The 21,590-nt window shown below is 46.2% G+C and overlaps 1 protein-coding gene across 5 annotated transcripts in view; it reads left to right on the top strand.

Annotated features, from left to right (window-relative positions):
* Positions 1-20,227, top strand: part of Vdac1 (voltage dependent anion channel 1) — a 32,989-nt gene extending 12,762 nt beyond the window's left edge. For 2 of the 5 annotated variants that reach the window (XM_008827830.3, XM_008827838.3), the window contains 8 exons: positions 1,984-2,053; positions 2,658-2,707; positions 3,799-3,951; positions 4,040-4,092; positions 12,779-13,006; positions 16,408-16,558; positions 18,013-18,070; positions 19,268-20,227. In XM_008827830.3, the coding sequence (XP_008826052.1) occupies positions 1,987-2,053; positions 2,658-2,707; positions 3,799-3,951; positions 4,040-4,092; positions 12,779-13,006; positions 16,408-16,558; positions 18,013-18,070; positions 19,268-19,359 (852 nt within the window). In that variant the 5' untranslated portion in view covers positions 1,984-1,986 and the 3' untranslated portion in view covers positions 19,360-20,227. Of the gene's footprint in view, positions 1-1,967; positions 2,054-2,657; positions 2,708-3,798; positions 3,952-4,039; positions 4,093-12,778; positions 13,007-16,407; positions 16,559-18,012; positions 18,071-19,144 lie in introns of those variants that run through there. The other 3 variants (XM_008827840.3, XM_029560858.1, XM_008827848.2) reach the window with 3 other exon arrangements.
* Positions 20,228-21,590: the final 1,363 nt, after the last annotated feature.

Below are 21,590 nucleotides of genomic sequence, written 5' to 3'. Positions count from 1 at the left end.
ATTACGGGGAAAACCAGAAGATTTATAGTGTGGAGGCAGTAGCAAAAGCTTCAGCTGATAGGTGCTCCTGGGATGCCTCATTTACATGTGGTGGTGGGCTTCTATCAGGCTGTCAGACAGTGCCTGATTATCACACAGGAAAAACCTGGCAGTTTCTGTGCCAGAGGTCATGTATCTGTGACGGCCACTTCAAAGGTGAGTCAGGAAGAGAGTAGGAGACGCCCCGCTGAGAAGGGGAGTCCCTCCATTTGCGCCGAGCTGGCTTGCAGCTATCCGGACATGGAGAGACTGCGACCCTAAACAGCAGGGTTCCCCAACAACATTAGAGTGCAGTAAATATTTGGCTCGCGAGGTGTGGTGCTGCACTCTGTAATGCCAGATTTGGGAGGTGGAGGCAGGAGGATCAGTAGTTCAGGGTCATCCTTGGCTACTTTCTTAGTTTTAGTTTCTTTTTGTTACTGTGATAAAATGTTCTGACAAAAGTGACTTAAAGAAGGCAGGGTTTATTCTGGCTCAGAGTTCAAGGGTGCAGCCCATCCATCATGTTGGGGAAGTCAAGGCTGCAGGAGCTCAAAGCAGCTGGTCACATCTCGTCCACAGTGGAAGCAGAGTAGACTGAGTGCTGCAGCTCCTGTTCTCCACTGACACACACAGGCCAGAATCCCAGCCAGGGAATGGTGCCCCTATGGTGGGCAGGTCTGCCCTCAACGAATGGAGTCAGAACAGTCTCCCTGTAGGTACTCCGAGCAGTCCACCCCCCACATCACTGTAGATTCTGTTATGGTGACAATTGATACCATCCATCACAGCTGGACTGTGAGTTCCAGGGAAACTAGCCTCAAAAATGAAAACAAGTTAAACTTTTAAAACATTTTTATTTAGGTGTATGAGTGTTTTGCCTGCATGTATGGAAGTGTACCTGTGCATGTGATACCTGTGGAGGTCAGAGATGGCGTCGGATCCCCCTGGAACTGGAGTTTGGATAGTTGTTAGTTGCCATGTGGGTGCTGGGAACTGAACCCAGGTCCTCTGCAAGAGCAGCCAGTGCTCTTAGCTGGCTGAGCCATCTCTCAAATCTCCAAGTTAAGCCCCCCAAATTTATTACATTTATTTAGTTTTGTGTTTGTGTGTGTGTGTGTGTGTGTGTGTGTGTGTGTGTGTGTGTGTGTACACTTGAGCACTTTTAGTATGTCAGAGGGACAGCTTTCTGGGGGAGTGCTTACTTTCCTTCAACCATCTCAGTCCTGGGGATTGAACTCAGGTCATCCAGCTTGGCAGCAAGCATCTTTACCCATTGAACCAAATGACATCTTGCCCCAAATCACATTCTTCTGAAGTATGTGGTTGGATTTCTTTTCATGTGAGGAGTTACTTAAGAGCTGGATTTTACTGTATTCTCTAGGAGGAATGTGACACTCTAAAAGTGGTTCCCCTGAAACAAAAATTTTGTGAACAGTTGGGCCCATCATAGCACATGGTAGGTACCCCATAGATATTTGTTGAGGGAACGAAATGAGAGCTATGTACAAAATGTGCCGCCAGGGGAGGCTCTGCTTTCTCTTCAGCAGAGTTACCAGCCGAGCAGCCTGACAGCTGACATTTTGTAAGAAGATATGTTTTATTGGCAAGACTCCTGCAGTTCAGTGAAGAAGCTGGCTCCTGGGACTGTGTCTTTGACAGCTAATTCATTCAGCAAATATTTACTGACTTGTCTGGTGCTCAGGCCTATGGAATTGTCCATGAGGAGAGGAGTCTAAAACCAGGCTGATACTGAGCCCTTCCAGTGCCGGCCCTAAGAGAAGGGCAAGATCTCACATACCATGCCCACACCTTGGAGGGAAAGGTGCCTGGAAATCTTAGGGCTGGGTGTTTTTGGTTTTTTTTTAATTGGCTGTTTAATTATACCAAATAACTTTTATTGGCGGTAAACTAATTTCCATAATTACCAATGCATTCATCCCGGTGGTTCTTTTATTGTGGCAGAAGATGGCTGTGCCTCCCACATATGCTGATCTTGGCAAATCCGCCAGGGATGTCTTCACCAAAGGCTACGGTGAGTGTTGAAGGAGGGGAGGGCCTTTCAGCTCAATAATGGGATCGGCATGTTCAGGAGACCTGGGATGGTCAGTTTCCAGCTTAGAATGTCCGTGTCTTGCCAGACAGATGAGCTGCTTGTGCACCCAGGAGGGTAGGCTGGGGCATTGCAAGACAAATGGCTGTTCCAGTCTCCTCAAGCACAAGGCTGCTGCCGTGGAACATAGCTTCTAAATTTAGCCTGACGTGCCCATGAGGCCTGATCACTGTGTCTGTGCCAGCTGCTAGGCACCTTCTGTGTGGGGCACAGGTGGGACCTGTGACCTTCTGCTCACCACCGTTCCCCATGCCCCACAGCAACAGCAGGACCTGGGTCCCCTTGGCGCTCTGGGCCACAGTGTGCTTTCTTTTAGAAAGCATTTCCAAATAGCTGAGAGGAAGGCAGAGTGTAACAGTTTCTCTCTCTCTCTCTCTCTCTCTCTCTCTCTCTCTCTCTCTCTCGGTGCTGAGAATCAAACCTAGGATGTTGAGCTTGCTAGGCAATCACTGTACCACTGAGCTATACCCCACAACTCCTCTGGTGTGGTTAGTTAACCTGTTTATGATTGGTTTTCTTTCTTTAGGATTTGGCTTAATAAAACTTGATTTGAAGACAAAGTCTGAGAATGGTCTGGTAAGTTATCCAACCTGCATAGATCAGGGGCATTTGTTCTTGACTGGTAGGGAGCTGCTGTGTCATGGCTGGCAGAGCCCCAAGCAGATGCTTGTTTGGATTGTGGGGTTTATGCTTGCCCCATTACTATATTTCTGTGTGGTGGGTAGTTTGGGAGTGCAGTAGCTGTTAATAATCATAGCTAAATGGTCTCAGTTAAAGTTCCATTCTGTTTCTTGGTTGGTTTATTTTTTAACTTTTTTTTATGGTGTTGGGACCTGAACTCAGGGCATTGTGCATTCTGGGCAAGAGTTCTACCACCTGATCAATCAATCCTTGATGCTTTTTTTTTTTTTCTGAGACAGCCCTACTCTGCACTAGCCCAGGCTAATCTCAAATTCACTGTGTAGCCCAGGCTGGCCTCAAACTCATGGCAATCCTCCCACCTCAGCCTCCCGAGAGCTTGGGTTATAAGATGTGAGCCACTCTACCAGCTTTGACCTGTGTTTTAATTTTTAATTTTAATTTTTTGTATGCATGCATCTAAGTGCAGCACATGTGTACAATGCCTACAGAGGCCAGAAAAGGGCATTGGATCCCCTGGAACTGGAGTTAAAGAGTTGCTAGCCACCATATGGGTGCTGGGAATAGACCCAGGTCCTCTGCAAGAGCAGGCAGCACTCTTAACCACTGAGCCATCTCTAGCCCTTGACCTGTGTTTTAAATGCTACACGATCATTCAGAAAACATTTTGTTCTCTTTAGATTTCGCCTGCAGCTCCTGCTGGGAGGGAGGAGTCTGGGAGTTGCAATTCTTCTATGTTAGCTTTAATTCAATGGTTTTTCTCTGTGTGAGGCAGGGTGGAAGTGGGGTGGCTTCCTGTCCAGACTTCAGGGTCAGTGAGGAAGGAAGTGCTCTCCCAACAGAGAACTCCCCAGAAGTTTCCTTTAGGTAGTGGGCTCCTTCTCCCTCTCCCAGTTTTCAGTATCTAACTGGATTGTAGAAGTCGTTTTCTGCCTGAACACGTTCAAGGCCTCTCTGTTGCATAAGGGTCTGGATGGTTACCAAGGATGTGTAGGGCTGCAGGCCGTGACTCTGCTTTTTCTTTGAAGGAATTCACCAGCTCAGGCTCAGCCAACACGGAGACCACCAAAGTGAATGGCAGCCTGGAAACCAAGTACCGGTGGACTGAGTATGGCCTGACGTTTACGGAGAAGTGGAACACGGACAACACGCTAGGCACAGAGATCACCGTGGAAGACCAGGTTAGGGCACTGGATAGGAGACTTGGTTTTGCTCATTCCCATCTCTACCCTGCCTGTGACTAACCCTGCACCTTTCTTTTCCCTGTAGCTTGCGCGTGGACTGAAGCTGACCTTTGACTCATCCTTCTCACCTAACACTGGGTAAGAATCTCATCTCTGTCATCTGATATGTGGGCCTTGGAAGCCCTTCTGGACAAAGGGTTTTAGAGGTTGGGATTGACATCACATACAAGGTGGCCTCTGAGCAGGGTGTGGTAATACATGCCTATAATCCCAGCACATGGGACACTAGGGGTTAGAGGGATTGGGAGGGAGTCGAGGTCAGTGTAATGAGATTCTATGTCAGAGAACAAAAATCAACCAACCACCACCAACATCAAGGCAGCCTTGGTCCAAATTCTACATTCAAGTTCTCTGGCGTTGCTTTGACCAGGGCACACCCACATCCATCCGTTCATGGACCATGCAGTATCAAGTTTTCATTAATTTAGAAAATGCATCTGTGCAACAAATAGTTCTGCATGTTCCTGTGTTCATGTGGGGATTAAGGGTGCCGGTGCCGGCTGCTAGACCCTCCCAGGAGCGCCTTCCCCTGCTCCCTTTTTTTTTTTTCAAATATTTACATTAGTTTTTATAAGATATTTTATTTTTATTTTATGTATATGAATGTTTTGCCTTCATGTATGTAAATGTACCATGTGTGTGCAGTGCCCATGCAGAGGCCAGAAGAGGGTGTCAGATCCCCTGCAACTGGAGTTATGCATGGTTGTTAGCTGCCATGTGGGTGCTGGGAACCGAACCCACGTCCTCTGGAAGAACAGCCAGTGTTCTTAGCTGCTGTTTTTTTTTGTTTGTTTTTTGTTTTTTGTTTTGTTTTTTTGTTCTTTTTGAGACAGGGTCTCTCTGTAGCCCCAGCTGGCCTGGAACTCACCATGTAGACCAGGCTGGCCTTGAACTCAACAGAGATCCATCTGCCTCTGCCTCCGGAGTGCTGGGACTAAAGGTGTGTGCCACCACGCCTGGCTAAGTTTTGTTTTTTGGTCTTTTTGAGACAGGGTCTCCCTGTATAGCCCCAGTTGTCCTGGAACTCACTATGTGGACCAGGCTGGCTTGAACTCACAGAGATCTGCCTGCCTCTGCCTCCTGAGTGCTGGGACTAAAGGCAGCAGTGTTTCTTAAGATCCCACACTGTCAACATGTGCCTGACTGCAGGCTGCAGGCTATAGGCATTCCATCCAGTAATGCACCATTTCATGTTAGTTAGGCTACTGGTAATGTAAGTGGCCAAGGTAAAGTATTCAGGTGGCATTTGGAAGCAGTGATCACGGTTGTCAGCCTGTTTTGAGGGTGTTGCCAGCCCTCTCCCTTTCTGTGTAGAGACCCATGGACCTTGTGAGCTTAATCACAAGGCAACTCCTGAGGCCACATGGTTCTTGCCAGTACCTCTGGCTAGAAACAGATTAGGCTTGTTGGTTGTTGACACATCTGCAGGTAAGAGATCGAATTGGGTACTTTACAGGACTAGAAGGGACTCTTCCCTTCTAGAATATTCTATACTGTTGTCCCGGATATCAAACTCAGACCACGAGGTTTGTGCAGTGAGTGTTTCATGCACAAAGCCATCTCGCTGCTCCTCTTCTTGTCCCATTTTCTTTTTCTTTTTCTAAAAAATGCTTATCACAGGTGGGATCTACCACGCCTGTCAACTTGGCACTTGGGAGGTAGAGGCAGGAGAATCAGGAGCTCATTGTCATCCTTGGCTGCGTATTGGTTTGATTGAGGATAGCTTGGGGTACATGAGACCCTGTTTCACAAAGCAAACAGAGGGCCATCTATACATCTAGATGTGGTGTGACTGTGACTGAGCAGAAACCATTTCTGTCTTCCTGAGAGAACTCATTTTATGTAGCCTAGACTGATCTTGGACTTTAGATCCTCCTGCCTCTACTTCCCAAGTACTGGTGTTGCAGGTGTGAGCCACCATGTCTAGTTTCTGCAGTGCTGGGGATTGAACTCAGTGCTTCATGCATGCTAGGCAAGCACTCTGCCAACTGAGCTGCATCCCCAGCCTATGAGAAATCTTTTTATAACTTGGCTATGTAAGGTTTGAAGATACCAGTCAGGGCCTGGTTTATTATTGTTTTTTGATGTCAGGGATGGAACCCAAGGCCTCATTCATGCTAAGCAAGTGCCTCACCACTGAGCCAGATTCCAGGCTTAGGAACTGTTTGCTCTTGTTCTCCTCCCTGCCCTGGTCCCTACTCCTAGGAGCATTGCTGTCTTGCCTGTTCACTCCCATAGGCACTCTGTCATTGTGTCACAGAGAAATCTCTGATGGGAGGGCTGGAGGACAAGCACACTGAGCTCCTCTGAGACCATGCTTTGGGATTTATAAGGCATTTCCTGTTAACTTTGTAAGAGTTACAGAACAATTTCCTAAAGTTGTTCAAAAGTGGCTTGGCTTTTCTTTTTTTGAGACAGGATCTCCTTGAAGACCCAACTGACCTGGAACTTGCTATGCAGACCAGGGTGACTTCCACAGAGATCCACCTGCCTCTGCCTCCTGAGTGCTGGGATTAAAGCTTCGGCCACGGGGTCTCTCTGTAGCCCCAACTGGCCTAGAACTCACTATGTAGACCAGACTGGCCTTGAACTCACAGAGATTTGCCTTCCTCTGCCTCCCAAGTGCTGAGATTAAAGGCATGTGCCACCATGCCTGGCTTAATTTAGCTTTTCATTTTGAAGTAATTTTATAATTTTTGTACAAAATTGCACACAAAAAATGTGATTAAAAATAACATGTGGAGTTTCCTTTTATTTTCCCCTAGTTCCCTCTAATGTTGAAATCTTACATCTATAATCATATGCTCTAGTTAGCTTTTCTGTTGCTGTGATTAAAAACACTCTGACCGCTGGACGTGGTGGTGCACGCCTTTAATCCCAGCACTCTGGAGGCAGAGGCAGGCGGATCTCTGTGAGTTCAAGGACAGCCTGGTCTACATAGTGAGTTCCAGGACAGCTGGAGCTACAGGGAGACCCTGTCTCAAAAAGACCAAAGAACAAAAAACCAAAAAAACCCACTCTGACCAAAAGCAACCTGGGAAGGAAATGGTTTATTTCAGCTTACACCCTAGATCACAATCCATCATTGAGGGAAGTCAGGCAGGAACCCAGGAACTCAAGCAGAAACCATGGAGGACTTCTGCTAGCTGGCTTCTTCAGCTCACCCTCCTTCTCCCATGACCCCCTCCCATTCTTTCATTTATAGGGTCTTACCATGTAGCCCGGGCTGGCCTAGAACTTGTTATTTAGACCAGTCTGCCCTCAAACTCACAGGAATCCACCTGCCTCTGCCTCCAGAGTGCTGGGATTAAAGGTGTGTTACCCCACACCTGGCTCAGCTTACTTTCTTACATAGTCCAGACCCACTTGCCTAGGTGTGGTGGCACACACAGTGGGGCTGGGCCTTCCAAAAGCAATCATCTGTGAAGACAGTCTCTCACAGGTACAGCCACAGGCTGGCCAAATGGAAGCAATCCTTGAGACTCCTTTCCAGGTGGCTCAGTTTGTGTCACACTGACAACAAAAACCAACTCATATACTGTATAGTATATAATATGGTTTATGGTATATAATATATAGCCACTCACTGCATAGTGATGTCCCAGTCAACCACATATAGGACTCTGGTCCCATAAGATGATAACAGAACTGAAAAAATTCCTGGTCCCCAGTGCCATTGAGGTACTCTGCGTTACCTGGGTGAGTGATAACTGACATAAACCCCACCCACTCTGCTGCTGCCTGTCCTATAAAAGTCTAGCATGTATGTTTATGTGATATTTATAGTGATAATAAATAAGTGTGGTTCTGGCTACCATTACCTTAGAGTATCCTTTTTATAAACTGATTACTGTAAACCGTGTGCCATGTTATGCTGGCTGCCTTGCTGTCTGTGTGCTGTGCCCCTTGAGTGTATCAAGAGGCCATGTTGAGTGGTTAACCTACACCACCTCGGTTTCCATAAGTGCACTCTGTGGTGTTTGCTTAATGACCAAGTTGCCCAATGATGCAATTTGTAGAGTGTGTCCCTGTCATTAAGCAAGTGCGGCTATAATGATGATCCCACCAGCAAATTAACATGGGTACCGTACTGTTAACCCTTGCGCCACCGACGACTGCTTTCTGATCTGCGATTCATTTCTGGATCCTCCATTTAGTTGTCATCCTCTGGCTTGCTTTGTTTCCTGACCTGGACATATTTTGAGTACTTATTTTTATGGTTTTTTTTTTTTTTTGGAGACAGGGTCTCCCTATACCCCTGACTGACCTGGAACTTGCCTTGAGCTCACAGATATCCACCTGTCTCTATCTCCTGAGTACTGGGTTTAAAGGCTTGTACCACCATATCCACCCAGCCTTTGGTGATTCTTGCCTGCAATAATTAGTTTTAGTAATTAAATCCATCTTTACTAATTGGGCTTCTAACTTAAGGACGTGCTGTTCCATCTCCCTAGTTTATTTAATCAGTTTTATTTTTATTAATTAAAGCATTACATTTATGTATTTTTTCTTTCTTTTTTTTTTTTTTTCATTTTTGAGACAGTGCCTCTCTGTAGCCTCAGCTGGCCTGGAACTCACTATGTAGACCAGGCTGACCTTGAACTCACAGAGATCTGCCTGTCTCTGTCTTCCAAGTGTTGGACTTAAAGATGTGCACCACCACACCTGGCTTTCATTTATATTTTTATTTATTCGTTTATTTATTTATTTTATTTTATGTATACGAGTCTATTGCCTGCATGTGTGTAAGTGCACCCATGTCATGCAGTGCTGGAGGAAGTCAGAAGAAGACATCAGATTCCCCTGGAACTGGAGTTACAGACAGTTCTTAGCTGTCATGTGGGTGCTGGGAATTGAACCCGGGTCTTCTGCAAAAGCAGAGTGCTGTTATCTACTCCATCTCTCCAGTCCCTTAATTATTTTTTATGTTGGTATGGATTCATGGATACTTGTTTTATTCTGTGGGTTGTGAGCAATTTCATCATGCTAGGGCTCACATTGTTTTAGTTGTGGCCACTGGGAGCTCCTATAAATATATTGGTATGTGTGTTGTGCCTGTGAAGTCTGGAAGAGGGCGACAGAGCCACATGTGGGTGCTGGGACTCTGATCTAGGTTCTCTGGAAGAACAATACTCTTAACCCCGAGCCACTACTCCACCTCCTCTGTGTTTCTTGTTTTAAAAGTTGTATCAGGTTCATCTTATGCGTTTTCTTCCCCAGTCCTGGGATCAGCCATCCCTCTAGGAGCTCTGGTTTCTTATACTGATAGTGGTGTTCACAGGGCAGAGCTGTAGGCTCTGGGTATACGTCTTGTTGCTGGGCAGTCAAGCTTTCATGGCTGTTGATGGAGTTTGGAAGCGAAGGCTGGTTCCGAAGTGACTGGGGTAGTACCTGAGAGAGCACTTGTTCCCCAAGGAGCTGAGTGTGGGCATCCAGATGGGCTGTAGACCTCGCTTAGGCATTGTCTCTTGAGTGCTTGTGAGATTAACACCAGTGCGTAACGGGCTTTAAGAAAAATCCCAGTGACATTTGAGAAAGAAAAGGCTCCACAGCTGCAGAGCACTGTGCTGGAAAGACCAGAGCCAGGGAGAAGTGCGAGCCGCTGCCTGAGCTCTGTCCCTTGCCTTTGGGAAGTGGGACTCTGGCTAGAGTCCCGTGAGACAGTGAGTGTAAACTGGTGTGGGTGGTTCACACCACTGGCCAGAGGCTCTGCCACAGGCATCGCACTCTGTGCTTGGCAGCAGCTTTTTTTGGTTTGTTTGTTTGAGAGAGGGTCTCAGTCTGGCTCTGAGTGTGTCACAGGCTGACTTTGGACTCCTGATGCTCCTGCCTTTGTCTCCCAGCTGTTTGCCACCTCTGCTTTGTTTAGCTTTGAGTGAGCTAGGGCGTTATAACGCAGCCTAGGCTCACCTCCATGTTATCATCCTCCTGCCTCAGCCTTTCAGATGTTAGGATTACAGGTCTGTACCACCACACCTGGTAAGCAGCAGCTTAAAAAAAATTTTTTTTTTTCCATTTCAATGTGTGTGGTGTTCACATATGTGGAGGCCTGAGGTGGTTGTTGGAATCATCCTCAACTGCTCCTCCAGTTGAGGCAGGCATTTCAGTCAACCTGAGAGCTCGCTGATATGTCTAGTCTTGCCAACCAGCTTGCTCTGGAGAGCCCTTGTTTCTACCTGTCAAGGCTGGAATGGCAGGAGGGCCACCCCACCCACCTGGCATTTATGAGGGTTCTGGGGATCCGAACTGCAGCCCTCAAGCCTGCATGGCACTGAGCCGTCCTCCCAGCTCACGCAGCAGCCTTTCTATATGGTGGTTGTAAGATACCTTTATATGTATGGCCCCTCTCTCTAAATGTCATCGTCACTCCACCCAGCTTGGTGCCCACACCCAGACTCCTTATCCCAAAGAGCAGGCAGACCAAGATGGGCTGACATGGGATCTTCTTGTGGAGAGGGCGTCTGTGGTTACTTCTCCCTTTCTTCAAAGATTTTTCAGAAGCAACTCTGATGGAATTGGTGCCCCAAGGTGCAGCTTTCTCACTTGGGAAGGGTGTTGGCTTTGTTTTCAACTGTGACCTCTAAAATTCTTGTCTTGTTGAAAGCTTAGAACTGGGGCTAGAGACAACATGGGGTGGATTGTGTGTGTGGGAAAGCTACAGATTTCCCTAAGTTCAGTTAGAACAAATCCAAGTCACTGGGTGTGGTGGCACTCAGGAGGCAGAGGCAGGGGGATCTCCGTGAGCTCAAGGCCAACCTGGTCTACATAGTGTGTTCTAGGACAGCTGGGGCTATAGGGAGACCCTGTCTCAAAAAAAAAAAATTACATTTATTGTTCTTGTATATATGGGATGTGTGTGTGTGTGTGTGTGTGTGTGTGTGTGTGTGTGTACATGTGGAGGTCAGAGGACAGCTTGCAGGAATCAGTTCTTTGTCTCCACCAGGTGGGTCTTGGGAATTGAACTCGGGTCCTTAGGTTTGGTGGTAAGCACCTTTACCCCCTAAGCCATCTTGTTGGCCCTGGACTAAAAACATTTTTAATGATATGTTTTAGTTCAGTGCTAATACTCTTCTTACAGATGCTCACATTGTCCATCTTTGAAGCCCTTGGGAGCCTTTTTATTTTAGCTCTTAAATCCGTTTTCCTGATCCCTGTAATCTTCGATAGCTCTGAGAGATACTTCAGGCTTACTTAAGTTTCCTGCCCCAGACCTGAACTGGCCATTTTCCCAAGGAGCAATGATTCCTCTGCAGAGGGAATGGTTTCAGAGCCCTGGATCTCCATGCTGCAGATGAAGCTTTACTCTCACTGTGACTGAGGCCAGAGCTGTGTGGTTTTGGAGCTCTAAGCAGACCTGGCTTCTGTGGTCTTTCCTGAGAAAGCAGTTGCTGGGGTAGTACCTGTTCTGTAACTGGGCAGCCAATGCCCTGTGGATGTAGTTCCTGTTTATTTGACAGATGTGATCTTTCTTTAAAGTTGCTTTTGCTGGGGCTGGAGAGATGGCTCAGAGATTAAAAGCACTGGCTGCTCTTGCAGAAGACCCGGGTTCAAATCCTAGCACCCACATGATGGCTAACAACCATCTGTAACTCCAGTTCCAGGGGATCTGACACCCTCTTCTGGCTTCCTCCGGCACTGCACGACATGGGTGCACTTATATATATGTGCAGGTATAACACTTATACACATAAAATCAAAATAAACAAAAATTTTAAAAAGGTGCATGAGTGAAGGTCAGGACACCTCAAGTATTGGCCCTCACCTTTCCCCTTGTTTGAGGTAGGATTTCTTCTATGGTTCACTTCTGCACACACAAGGCTAGCTAGCACTCCAGCATCAGGAGATCCTCCTGTCTCTGCCTCCCATCATCCCATAGGGGCATGCTGGGATCACAGATGGTGCTCCACATCCAGCTGTTACGACACCTGGGGATTCAAACTCAGGTCTTCAGGCTTGCCCGACAAGTGCTTTACCCACCAAACCATCTACCCAGCCCAATAGATATGATCTTGTCCTCCAGTGTTTTGATATAGAGTCATGGTGACTATGTGTTTGTTGGCAACATGACTCATCTGCCCTTGCTGAAGGATTCTGGGTTTTGAGGAACAGTGGACAGACACTGGACTAACTTGCTCAGATTCCGCACCATCGGATTGGGCCTGAGATTAGGACTGCTAGCCCCTCAGGCTCTCCTTCTCAGTGTCTAAGACTCTCAGTTATGAATTAAGTAAGGTCTCATGATTATGGCATTAAAAGATGTCCTGTCCGATACCTTAGCAGAGATCTGGTGTTTCTTTTTTCACTTACGGGGTGAGCCACAAAGATGGCCATCTCCCCAAAACAACTGTGTGGACAGCTTCATGGTACAGGGCTCTTTTCTTTCCCACAGGTTTGAAAAACGGCAAAGATGCATCTGTTTTGAGGTGACACTGTGCCATTCTACCCAGTAGATGCCTGTGTGGGCTGTTGTGTTATGGGGAGAGGCCAGATGAGGGAAATTGCTTGGTGCTCTCTTCCTGTCCTCTCTGTCCTGTGTGCACACGGTATTGTTGTGGCTTTCTGCAGACGGGATTCCAGCTCAGGGGAGGCTGTGTCCAGTGTGTGAGGCAGCAGCTGCTTAGGGACAACTGGCTGCTGACCTTACTTCCTTCACCAGCCCCCTACTCAGACTAGGATTAGAGAAGAATATTTGCAGTTCTTGGAATGAGTGTACCAAAGTGAGGTAGCTTGATTTTATTTAATACAGTTTCTTTTTTACCCCCAGGAAAAAAAATGCTAAAATCAAGACAGGGTACAAGAGGGAGCACATCAACTTGGGCTGTGATGTGGACTTTGACATCGCTGGGCCCTCGATCCGGGGTGCTCTGGTGCTGGGCTATGAGGGCTGGCTTGCTGGCTACCAGATGAATTTTGAGACCTCGAAGTCACGGGTGACCCAGAGCAACTTTGCAGTTGGTTACAAGACTGACGAATTCCAGCTTCATACCAACGTGTAAGTGTGTGTATGGTTTCCTTGTGTGACTTTATGCTAATGTGTGTGTGTGTGTGTGTGTGTGTGTGGCTTTATACTAACATGTATGGTTCCCTGTGTGATTTCATACTGATATGTAAGTACATGTGTGGTTCCATGTGTGACTTCATGCTAGCGTGTAAGCGTGTGTGACTTTATACTAATGTGGCTGGGGGTTTGTTTTTCATTATTTTCTCAAGAGTTTTCAGTCACTGTAATGCAGATTTGTTGGCATCACATGAGCCAAGTGGTCCTTTAGCATTTTTGTTTCCCATCTACCCATTTCCTGAAATGTCTTTTTCACTTTTTTTAAGAGTAAAAAGAAATTTATTCTTATTTTATGTGTCTGGAGTGTTTTGCATGCATGTATGTAAGTGCACCTGTGCATGCAGAGCCTGCCGGGGCCAGAAGAAGGCGTTGGATCTCCTGGAACTGGAGTTACAGATGGTTGTCGGCTGCTGTGTGGGTGCTGGGAACCGATTCTGGGTCCTCTGCAAGAGCAGCCAGTGCTCTTAACCGCTGAGCCATCTCTCCAGTCCCCTTCCTTTTTCCCTCCCTCTTTCCCTCCCTCCCTCCTTTTCTGTGAGCCAGAGATTTCCCCACTGGTACATGCAGAGTGACTGAGCATTTACAATAGAACATGGTGGCAGTCCAGAGGGGTGTCCCTTCCCTGAAGCTTCCTGGGCCCTGGAGGCCCCTTCAGTTTTAATTAACAGAGTCTAAGGATGGGGTGTGGGAGCTGCTGCTCTCTTCCTGGGTAATACCTTTGACTCAGCTCACTAAGCTTAATGAAATGGAGACCTTACCAAGCCATGATCATCTTAAATGGGCATCAAAGTGTCCTCGTTGCACGGTGGGCTGTCGAGTGTTTTACTAACTGCTGGACAGTGTGGTGATGAGCAGAGAGGTTGCAGGTTAGGTTGAAGAGCCTCTTTAATCAGACTTGGGGGTTAAAGGGGAGTAATGATTTGGACTGAGGGAAACAGAAATTTCAACCATAAAAATAATCTTCTTTGGGTTAGTTCCATGAGGACTTAGCCTGCAGCTTCTAATAGAAGGGTTTGGAGTCACCAAGTTCTTTCCACTAGAGGTCATAAAGACACCACTTAACTAAAGACCGGTAAGTGGTTTTACCCTTAAACAAAGACCATTTCCATTAATGACAAATTTTAAAATACCTTGAGTCTGGGTAGGTCTGCATGAGAATGTACATACAGAGGTCAGAGAACAACTTGCAGGAATTGGTTTTCTCCTTCCGTCATGTAGGATGAGACTCAGGCTTGGTGGCCTTGACCCATCATCACTGGCCCTAATACTTTTGTGAGGAATTTTGATCATTAGTTTAAAATTTTGAGTCTTAAAGATATCAAAGAAAGGTAACAAAAAAAGGAACACAAAGAAGAGACATCCAGGCGCGGACGGGCTTTTGTTTGTTTTTTTGAGAGAGAGTCTCATGTGGCTCAGGCTGACCTCAAGCTTTCTGTATGGTTGAGGATGACCTTGAGCCGATCCTCCCAAGTGCTGGGATTACAGGCGTGCACTAACACACCTGGCCCAGAAGCCTTGTTAAATTCTGAGTTCTGGCCGACATGGCAAAGGCTTGCTTGGTTCAGAATTGGGAATTGGCGCTAAGTCCTAGGAGGAAGAGTGGCTGTCTTGTGCTTCTGCATGTACCTGCGTGTTTTCAGTTGGTTACGTGAAGACCTGGTTTGTTTCTAACACTTGCCTGGAGGTAGCTGTCGGAACTCCTGGCTTTTCTGTGATGCCAATGCCCAGATGTGGAATAGGCATTCTGCATGCCTCTTAAAGGTGCATCTCTACAGGGAGCTTCTCTGCCTATGGTTTAAAAACTCAGTGCACTAAGGCATTGCTGAGTTCCTAGTTTCAGAACATTCTGATCTTCACACACACACACACACACACACACACAGCAGCAGCAGCATTAAATATTAAAAAAAATGTTAACTAAAGGAGTTTAGGTCTATGGCTATAAACTCAAACAGTATATAAGGAAAACACTGGTTCCAGCCTGCCTCAGCTTGCCCCTCCTAGCTCCTTGGTGCTTGCTGCGATAGCCATTTTTGATCCATGGTTCCCTCTGTGGGGATGGATGCTTCTGATTAGGCCCCGACATGCACCATACAACAGCCTACTGGAGACGGTATGTGATCTGTACAGACCCCATGCTGTCAGTCTCCATGCTGCAGAGAAGGACCACACATGAGCCTGCAGCTCTTCATATACTCTGGGGTTTGCTGTGCTGACACCATGTGCAGGCTGTCCTGCCAACTCTTCTGGGTGGGGCAGAGTCCCAGTGTTGAGCTTGAGCAGACCCCAAAGAGGAAGCAGAAGAGCTGAATGGCCGGAAGAGAGGCGGGAGTTGCGCCAGCTTGGTTTCATCCTGAGTATTTTAGTAAGATAGGAACGTTTTGTAATGTAGCAAGAAACTCCCTTGCAAGTCATCCCAGGAGTTTGAATGCTGTAGTGGGGTGAAGGTGGGCAGCTCTGAATTCGAGTTGTGGGTTAACTTCTTTCATCTTTGTTGCTTCTTGAGGCTCTGGGTGGCCTCTGGCTGTGCTTTGGTGGTGGTTGTAGCTGGCATGTCAGGGGCTATAACCTACTGTCTTCATCAATTAAAAGACATTTGAAAAATATTTACTTGTGTGTGTTTGTATGCATGTGCAAACATACATGAGGAGACAAAGGACAATCTTTTTGTGGGGGTCAGTTCTCCCCTTCCACCACGTGGGTCCTAAGAATTTAACTTTGGTTGTCAGATTTGACAGTAAGTTCCTTTACGTGATGAACTCTCTGGCCCAGGGACAAGATACCCCCCAGTGACCTGCTCCAGGAACTTTCTCCAGCTAGGTCCTCTTAATTTTTTTTTACTTTTTAAAAAAAAATTATTTATTTAATAACCACATACTTAGAAGAAGCATTTCATTACATCAGCATTGTTTTCTTTTTTTTTTTTTTTTTATTTTTTGAGACACCCTCCCCCTGTAGCCTTAGCTGGCCTGGAACTCACTATGTAGACCAGATTGGTCTCCATCTCACAGAGATCCGTCTGCCTCTGCCTCCCGAGTGCTGGGATTAAAGGCATGCAGCACCACACTGAGCCCTTGCTGATAACATTTTAAAGGGTGTTTGGAAGCAAATGTGAGGTTCTGTGCAGCTCTTTGCCCTGGTTGGCACTGGTGGCTGTCCCATTCCTGTCAGCTTCTGGTGTTTCACTGCCTGTTTTGTGAAGTCTGGTCTTCTGTATACCGTGACTTGGTTCAATCCACTTGCAGCATTCCTGTTCCCTTGTTGACTCAGGTGACTCTTCCTGGGCTCAACCCACTCCTGGAGAGCTAAGAATCTGTTGCTGTACTTGTTTTTAGGAATGATGGGACAGAGTTTGGTGGCTCCATTTACCAGAAGGTGAACAAGAAGTTGGAGACCGCTGTCAATCTTGCCTGGACAGCAGGAAACAGTAACACTCGCTTTGGAATAGCAGCCAAGTATCAGATCGACCCGGATGCCTGCTTTTCGGTGGGTGCCTGTGAGTCACCTGTTGCCCAGGATTGTGGGAGTTCTGGGCTTCTGCTTATAGATTCTGAAGAGTACTTCCTTTGGGTGCCAGGTGCTGTGCAGAGCCTCTTAGTTGAGGATTCTTGCACTTAATCCCATTTGAGACACTTTTTTTTTCTCTTTTTGGAGACAGGGTCTCACTGTGTAGCCCTGACTGGCTTTGAACTCACAGAACCGCCTGCCTCTGCCTCCCAAGTGCTGGGGATTAAAGGCATCGAGCCTCTTTCTTTAACCAGTCTTTGTAAAGAGCCCTGAAACCTAAGGCTTTCGATGTTTAGTTTTTCTTTCATTTTCACTTTTTTTGCAGTTTTTGCAGTCCACATTAAGGAATCAGTGGCCAGGCCAGGCTGATGTTTAGTTGTGGAATGCTTGCCTAGCGTGTGCAAGGGCCTGGTTTTAAGTTCCCAAACAAGGGTGGGGATGTAGCTCATTGATCGAGTGCTTGCCTAGCATTTACAAAGCTTTGTACTTGATCCTAAGCAGTGTATAAGTCAGGTGTCGTGGTGCACACATGCAGTCCCAGCAGGAGGATCAGAAGTTCAAGGCCAGCCTGGATGAGGCTCAGATGAGCCCTCATCTCAAAAAAAGTGGTTGGAGTCATTTAAGATACAGCGTGACACACCTAGAATCCCAGCATTGGGGAAGCTAAGGCAGGAGAATAGAGAGCTTGAAGCTAGCCTGGGGCCACATAGTGAGACCATGTCTCTAGAAAGATAAAACTAAACCTAGAAGTTGGTGGTCACTGGGCAACTTATCTTGCAGACCTGGTGGCACTGGTTAGGGGCCCAGATCTACTGCATAGGTTTTGCAATGAGTCCTGTCGGGCTCCCTTTTGTCACTGGACACTGTAGGTGACTGTGCTTTCAGGGTGGGATGAGAAGTGTCATGTTGCAGAATATTTCTGCTAGTTTATGTACTTCACAGACAGTTCATTCTTTTTTTGTTTTGTCTTTTTGAGACAGGGTCTCCCTGTAGCCCCAGCTGTCCTGGAACTCACTGTGTAGACCAGGCTGGCCTTGAACTCACAGAGATCCTCCTGCCTCTGCCTCTCGAGTGCTGGGATTAAAGGCGTGCGCCACCATGCCCAGTGACAATTCATTCTTAAATCTGCTGAACTCGGAACTGAATTTGGCTCCCTCAACATCAGGCATGTAAAACCAAGGGATACTGGGAGCATAAAGGCCCAGTTTGAAGGGACATGGCCTGCCAAGAGCCTCAGTTCCCCCTGCTTTGCCCTTAGGACTTAAGCAAAACACCACAAACCTCCATTTGTATTTCATATTGAGTTTACTGAGGTGGTCATGAGCAAAGGTGGTTTGATTCTGAAACCTTGACTGAATAAAAAGCTCTTGTTCATTTTGGAGATGGGAGTATGGAACGTTGTTTTCACTTAGTCTTAATCTCTTTCCTTCCAGGCCAAAGTGAACAACTCCAGCCTGATCGGCTTAGGGTACACTCAGACCCTCAAGCCAGGTATGTATTGCTTACGTGTGAAGTAGTTCTGTCTTTAAAAGTTCGAGGTGTTGGCTTGGTGATTTGTGCTCTTGCTTGTAAAGTGCCTGTGTGGGGTGTTGTAAATGAGTATATATAAAATTTTATGGTTAAATGTTTATAAAGGAGTTTATGAAAGAAAGAACAGGAGAAAGAGAAGGAGGCAGAAATGCCAGGGCTGACAACTGCTGCATTTCTGGTTATCTTCCATCCTTTTTCTGTGTGGAACCCATGCTTGATACGCATTTCCAGTGCGTTGTCAAAATTAGCCTGCCAAGCGTCCCCGCTAGAGATAGATAAAAGGAGCAGTGGTTTGTGGGTCTCCTCTGTGTTCGTCCAGGCCAGACCCCAGTATGGGAGAGCTTCCAGGGCTAACCCCACTGTTGAACCCTGAAGGCTGGTTACATGATGTGGGAATCAATCAAACCACACCAGGGAAAGTCAGCACTTTAAAATTAGGGACTGGAGAGCTGAATCAGTGGTTGCTGCTCTTGTAGAGGACCTAAGTTGGATTCCCAGCACCCACATTGGGAAGCTCACAGCTGCCTGGAGCTCCAGCTCCAGGGGATCCAACACTCTCTTCTGGTCTCCATGGGCACTGCACACACACACACACACACACACACGCACACACACACACTAAAAACTTAATTCTAAAATTATAGTTAAATCCCAGGAAAATAAGTTCATTATGTGTGTATACTTGTGTATATGTGTGTATGTGTTGTGATGGTGTATGTAAAGACTCAGGCCTGATTCAGGATTGGGTTCTTCCAAGACACTATGGCTGCAGCAGCTTTCTGTGTGGAATCAGAGGTAGATGGAGTCTTTGTAGTATGGGAACTATGAGAGGGTGAGAAAATGTTCCCTAAAGTGGATTCCCACGGGCTGCCTGCTGTGTGGACCAGTGATGGCTGCTGACGGCACCAGTCAGCCGGGTGTGTTATACAATGAAACTTGAAGGGTCACTGTTTCACCTCTGCTGATGATGCCTTGAACAGGCTTTGATGCTGGTGTTAACCTTTCTTTCCTTCCCTCCTCCCCCCTGGACAGCAGGAAACAGTAACACTCGCTTTGGAATAGCAGCCAAGTATCAAATCGACCCGGATGCCTGCTTTTCGGCCAAAGTGAACAACTCCAGCCTGATCGGTTTAGGGTACACTCAGACCCTCAAGCCAGGTATCAAACTGACACTGTCAGCTCTACTGGATGGCAAGAACATCAATGCAGGTGGCCACAAGCTTGGTCTAGGCCTGGAGTTTCAAGCATAAATGAATATTGTACAATCATTAATTTTAAACTATTTTGCAGCATAGCTACCTTCAGAATTTAGTGTACCTTTTAATGTTGTATGTTGGGGATGCAAGAATTGCTAAATATCATGTTAGATTCCAGGTTAAAGATGATTCAGCTTTAAGAAAGTGTGTTACCATTTCAGAGGTACAGAAGAAACCAATTCCAAAAAAGTCCTTTCAGCTGTAGACTTTGGGAGGAGCCCCCTACAGGTGCCAGGTTTCTCTTTTTAATCTTAGAAATGGCTACAAGGGGAAGCTGATGACTGTAGGCCCTTTGTAAACTGTGTGAGTCCGTGGATGAAATTGTGACTTCCGAGCATCAAACCTTGGTTTCCCAACCCTAACCGTGAGAAGCCCACGGCTTGATAGTGTGCACACACCCATCTGAAAGGGACTTTACAGATCTTCATACCGTTTCCACCCGAGCCCGTTAGCACCTGTTTGACACCAAAAGTAGTCTGCAAGGTGTGGTTGGCTGTTGTGTGCCATTTTGGGGTGGAGAGGCTGGGTGTGACGGAGGCGATAATTCAGGACTTGATTTCTCTTCGTGTTGTGGTGTTTTACTCCTTTATTATTATTTTTTGCTATTGCACCAGAGTATGAAATAGCTTCTGGGATCTATAGCTCTGAGCTGGGCAGAGCCTGCGTGATTGTGACCACATGTGACAACACTAGAGATCTAAATTGGACTTCTGTTTTATTCTCACCACTCTTTTTTTTTTTTTTTAAAGCAATTTAATGGGTACATTTTAGTCTTCCATTTTATGTGGAATTAGATCCTCCCCTTCAAATGCTGTAATTAACATCACCTAAAATAAAACTTGAATAAAATATTGAAACCTCACCCTCCTGTTGTTTTGTTAATAAAAATGTAAATGAGTGGGGCATCTGTTTAGATTTGTTCTTTGTTCCCTTGTGCTAGATGCATTAAATATTATTTTTACTTGGTATCTAACAAATTGTTACTAACTTAATGACCTGAAAGAACATTCACAGAGCTGGAGAGATGGCTCAGTGGTTAAGAGCTCTTCCTGCTCTTCTTGAAGCTAACAACCATCTGTAACTCCAGCTTCAGGGGACCTGATGCTTCCTTCTGGCCTTTGTGGGCACCTGTGTGCACACATGCACATGCATGCATGCATGCATGCACACACACACAAAATAAATAAATGTAAAAATATAAATGAATATATGAATTCCAAAGTGACCCCCTCCAGGGTGTGTGTGTGTGTGTGTGTGTGTGCGTGTGTGTGTGCATGCGTGTGCATGAGCACACGATGGAGCACATGTTGAGGTCAGAGGACAAGTTGGAGTCAGTTCTCTCCCTCTGCCATGTGAGTCCTGAGAATTGAACTCAGGTGGTCAGGCGTTGTGGCAGGCACCCTTACCTGCTGAGCTATCTCACATATTTTTAATAACTTGTTTTATATCTATGTATACATATAGCTATATATATAAAATATATGTAACATGATAATTATGAACAATACGTGCACATTACCCACCTTCAGCAATAAGAATATTCATATTTTTAAAGCAGAATTATTTTAGTTGTATGTGCATGTGTGTATTGCCTGCATGTAGGTAAGTGCACCATATTGTTCAATGCCCGTGGAGGACAGAAGAGGCTGTCAGATCCCCTGGAACTGGAGTTATGAACAGTTGTTAGTTGCCATGTGGGTGCTGGGATTTGAATCTGGGTTTTCTGCAAGAACAGTCAGTGTTCTTAACTGCTGAGCCATCTCTCCAGCCCCCAGAATTCCTTTTGTAAAATTATTTATCTGGGGGGAGGACATACATGTGGGGATTCAGGACAATTGTGAGAGTTGATTCTTTTCTACCTTTATGTGGGTTCTGGGGATGAAACTCAGGTTCCGGCTTGGCAGCAAGTGCCTTTATCTGCTAAGGGATCTCATCTGCCACCCCCTCATTTTGATATTTGAAAGTGACATTCCAAACTCATTTATTTTTAGCATTTTGGAAGCTTATTAGTCATGCTGCCTTCATCAAGTTTATAAAAACTTTCAGCTATTTCTAAGTGAATGTGTAGAATCTGTCCAGAGCCTCTGATTCTGGACAAAGTGATTGCTGAGTACATGCAGTCAGGTGCCAGGTATAGTATTAAATGTGTTGAAATGTACAAATGGACCTCTGGAGTATGAAGGACTGTTTCATTAACCAGTTAATTATTAAATGTAGTGTGTTGC

This window comes from Nannospalax galili, unplaced genomic scaffold, assembly GCF_000622305.1.
Source record: "Nannospalax galili isolate Female #2095 unplaced genomic scaffold, S.galili_v1.0 scaffold970, whole genome shotgun sequence".
In the NCBI taxonomy this organism is placed as follows: Eukaryota; Metazoa; Chordata; class Mammalia; order Rodentia; family Spalacidae; genus Nannospalax; species Nannospalax galili.
The sequence above is the reverse complement of the archived record's forward strand: the minus strand, read 5'-3'. Positions and strand labels throughout refer to the sequence as shown.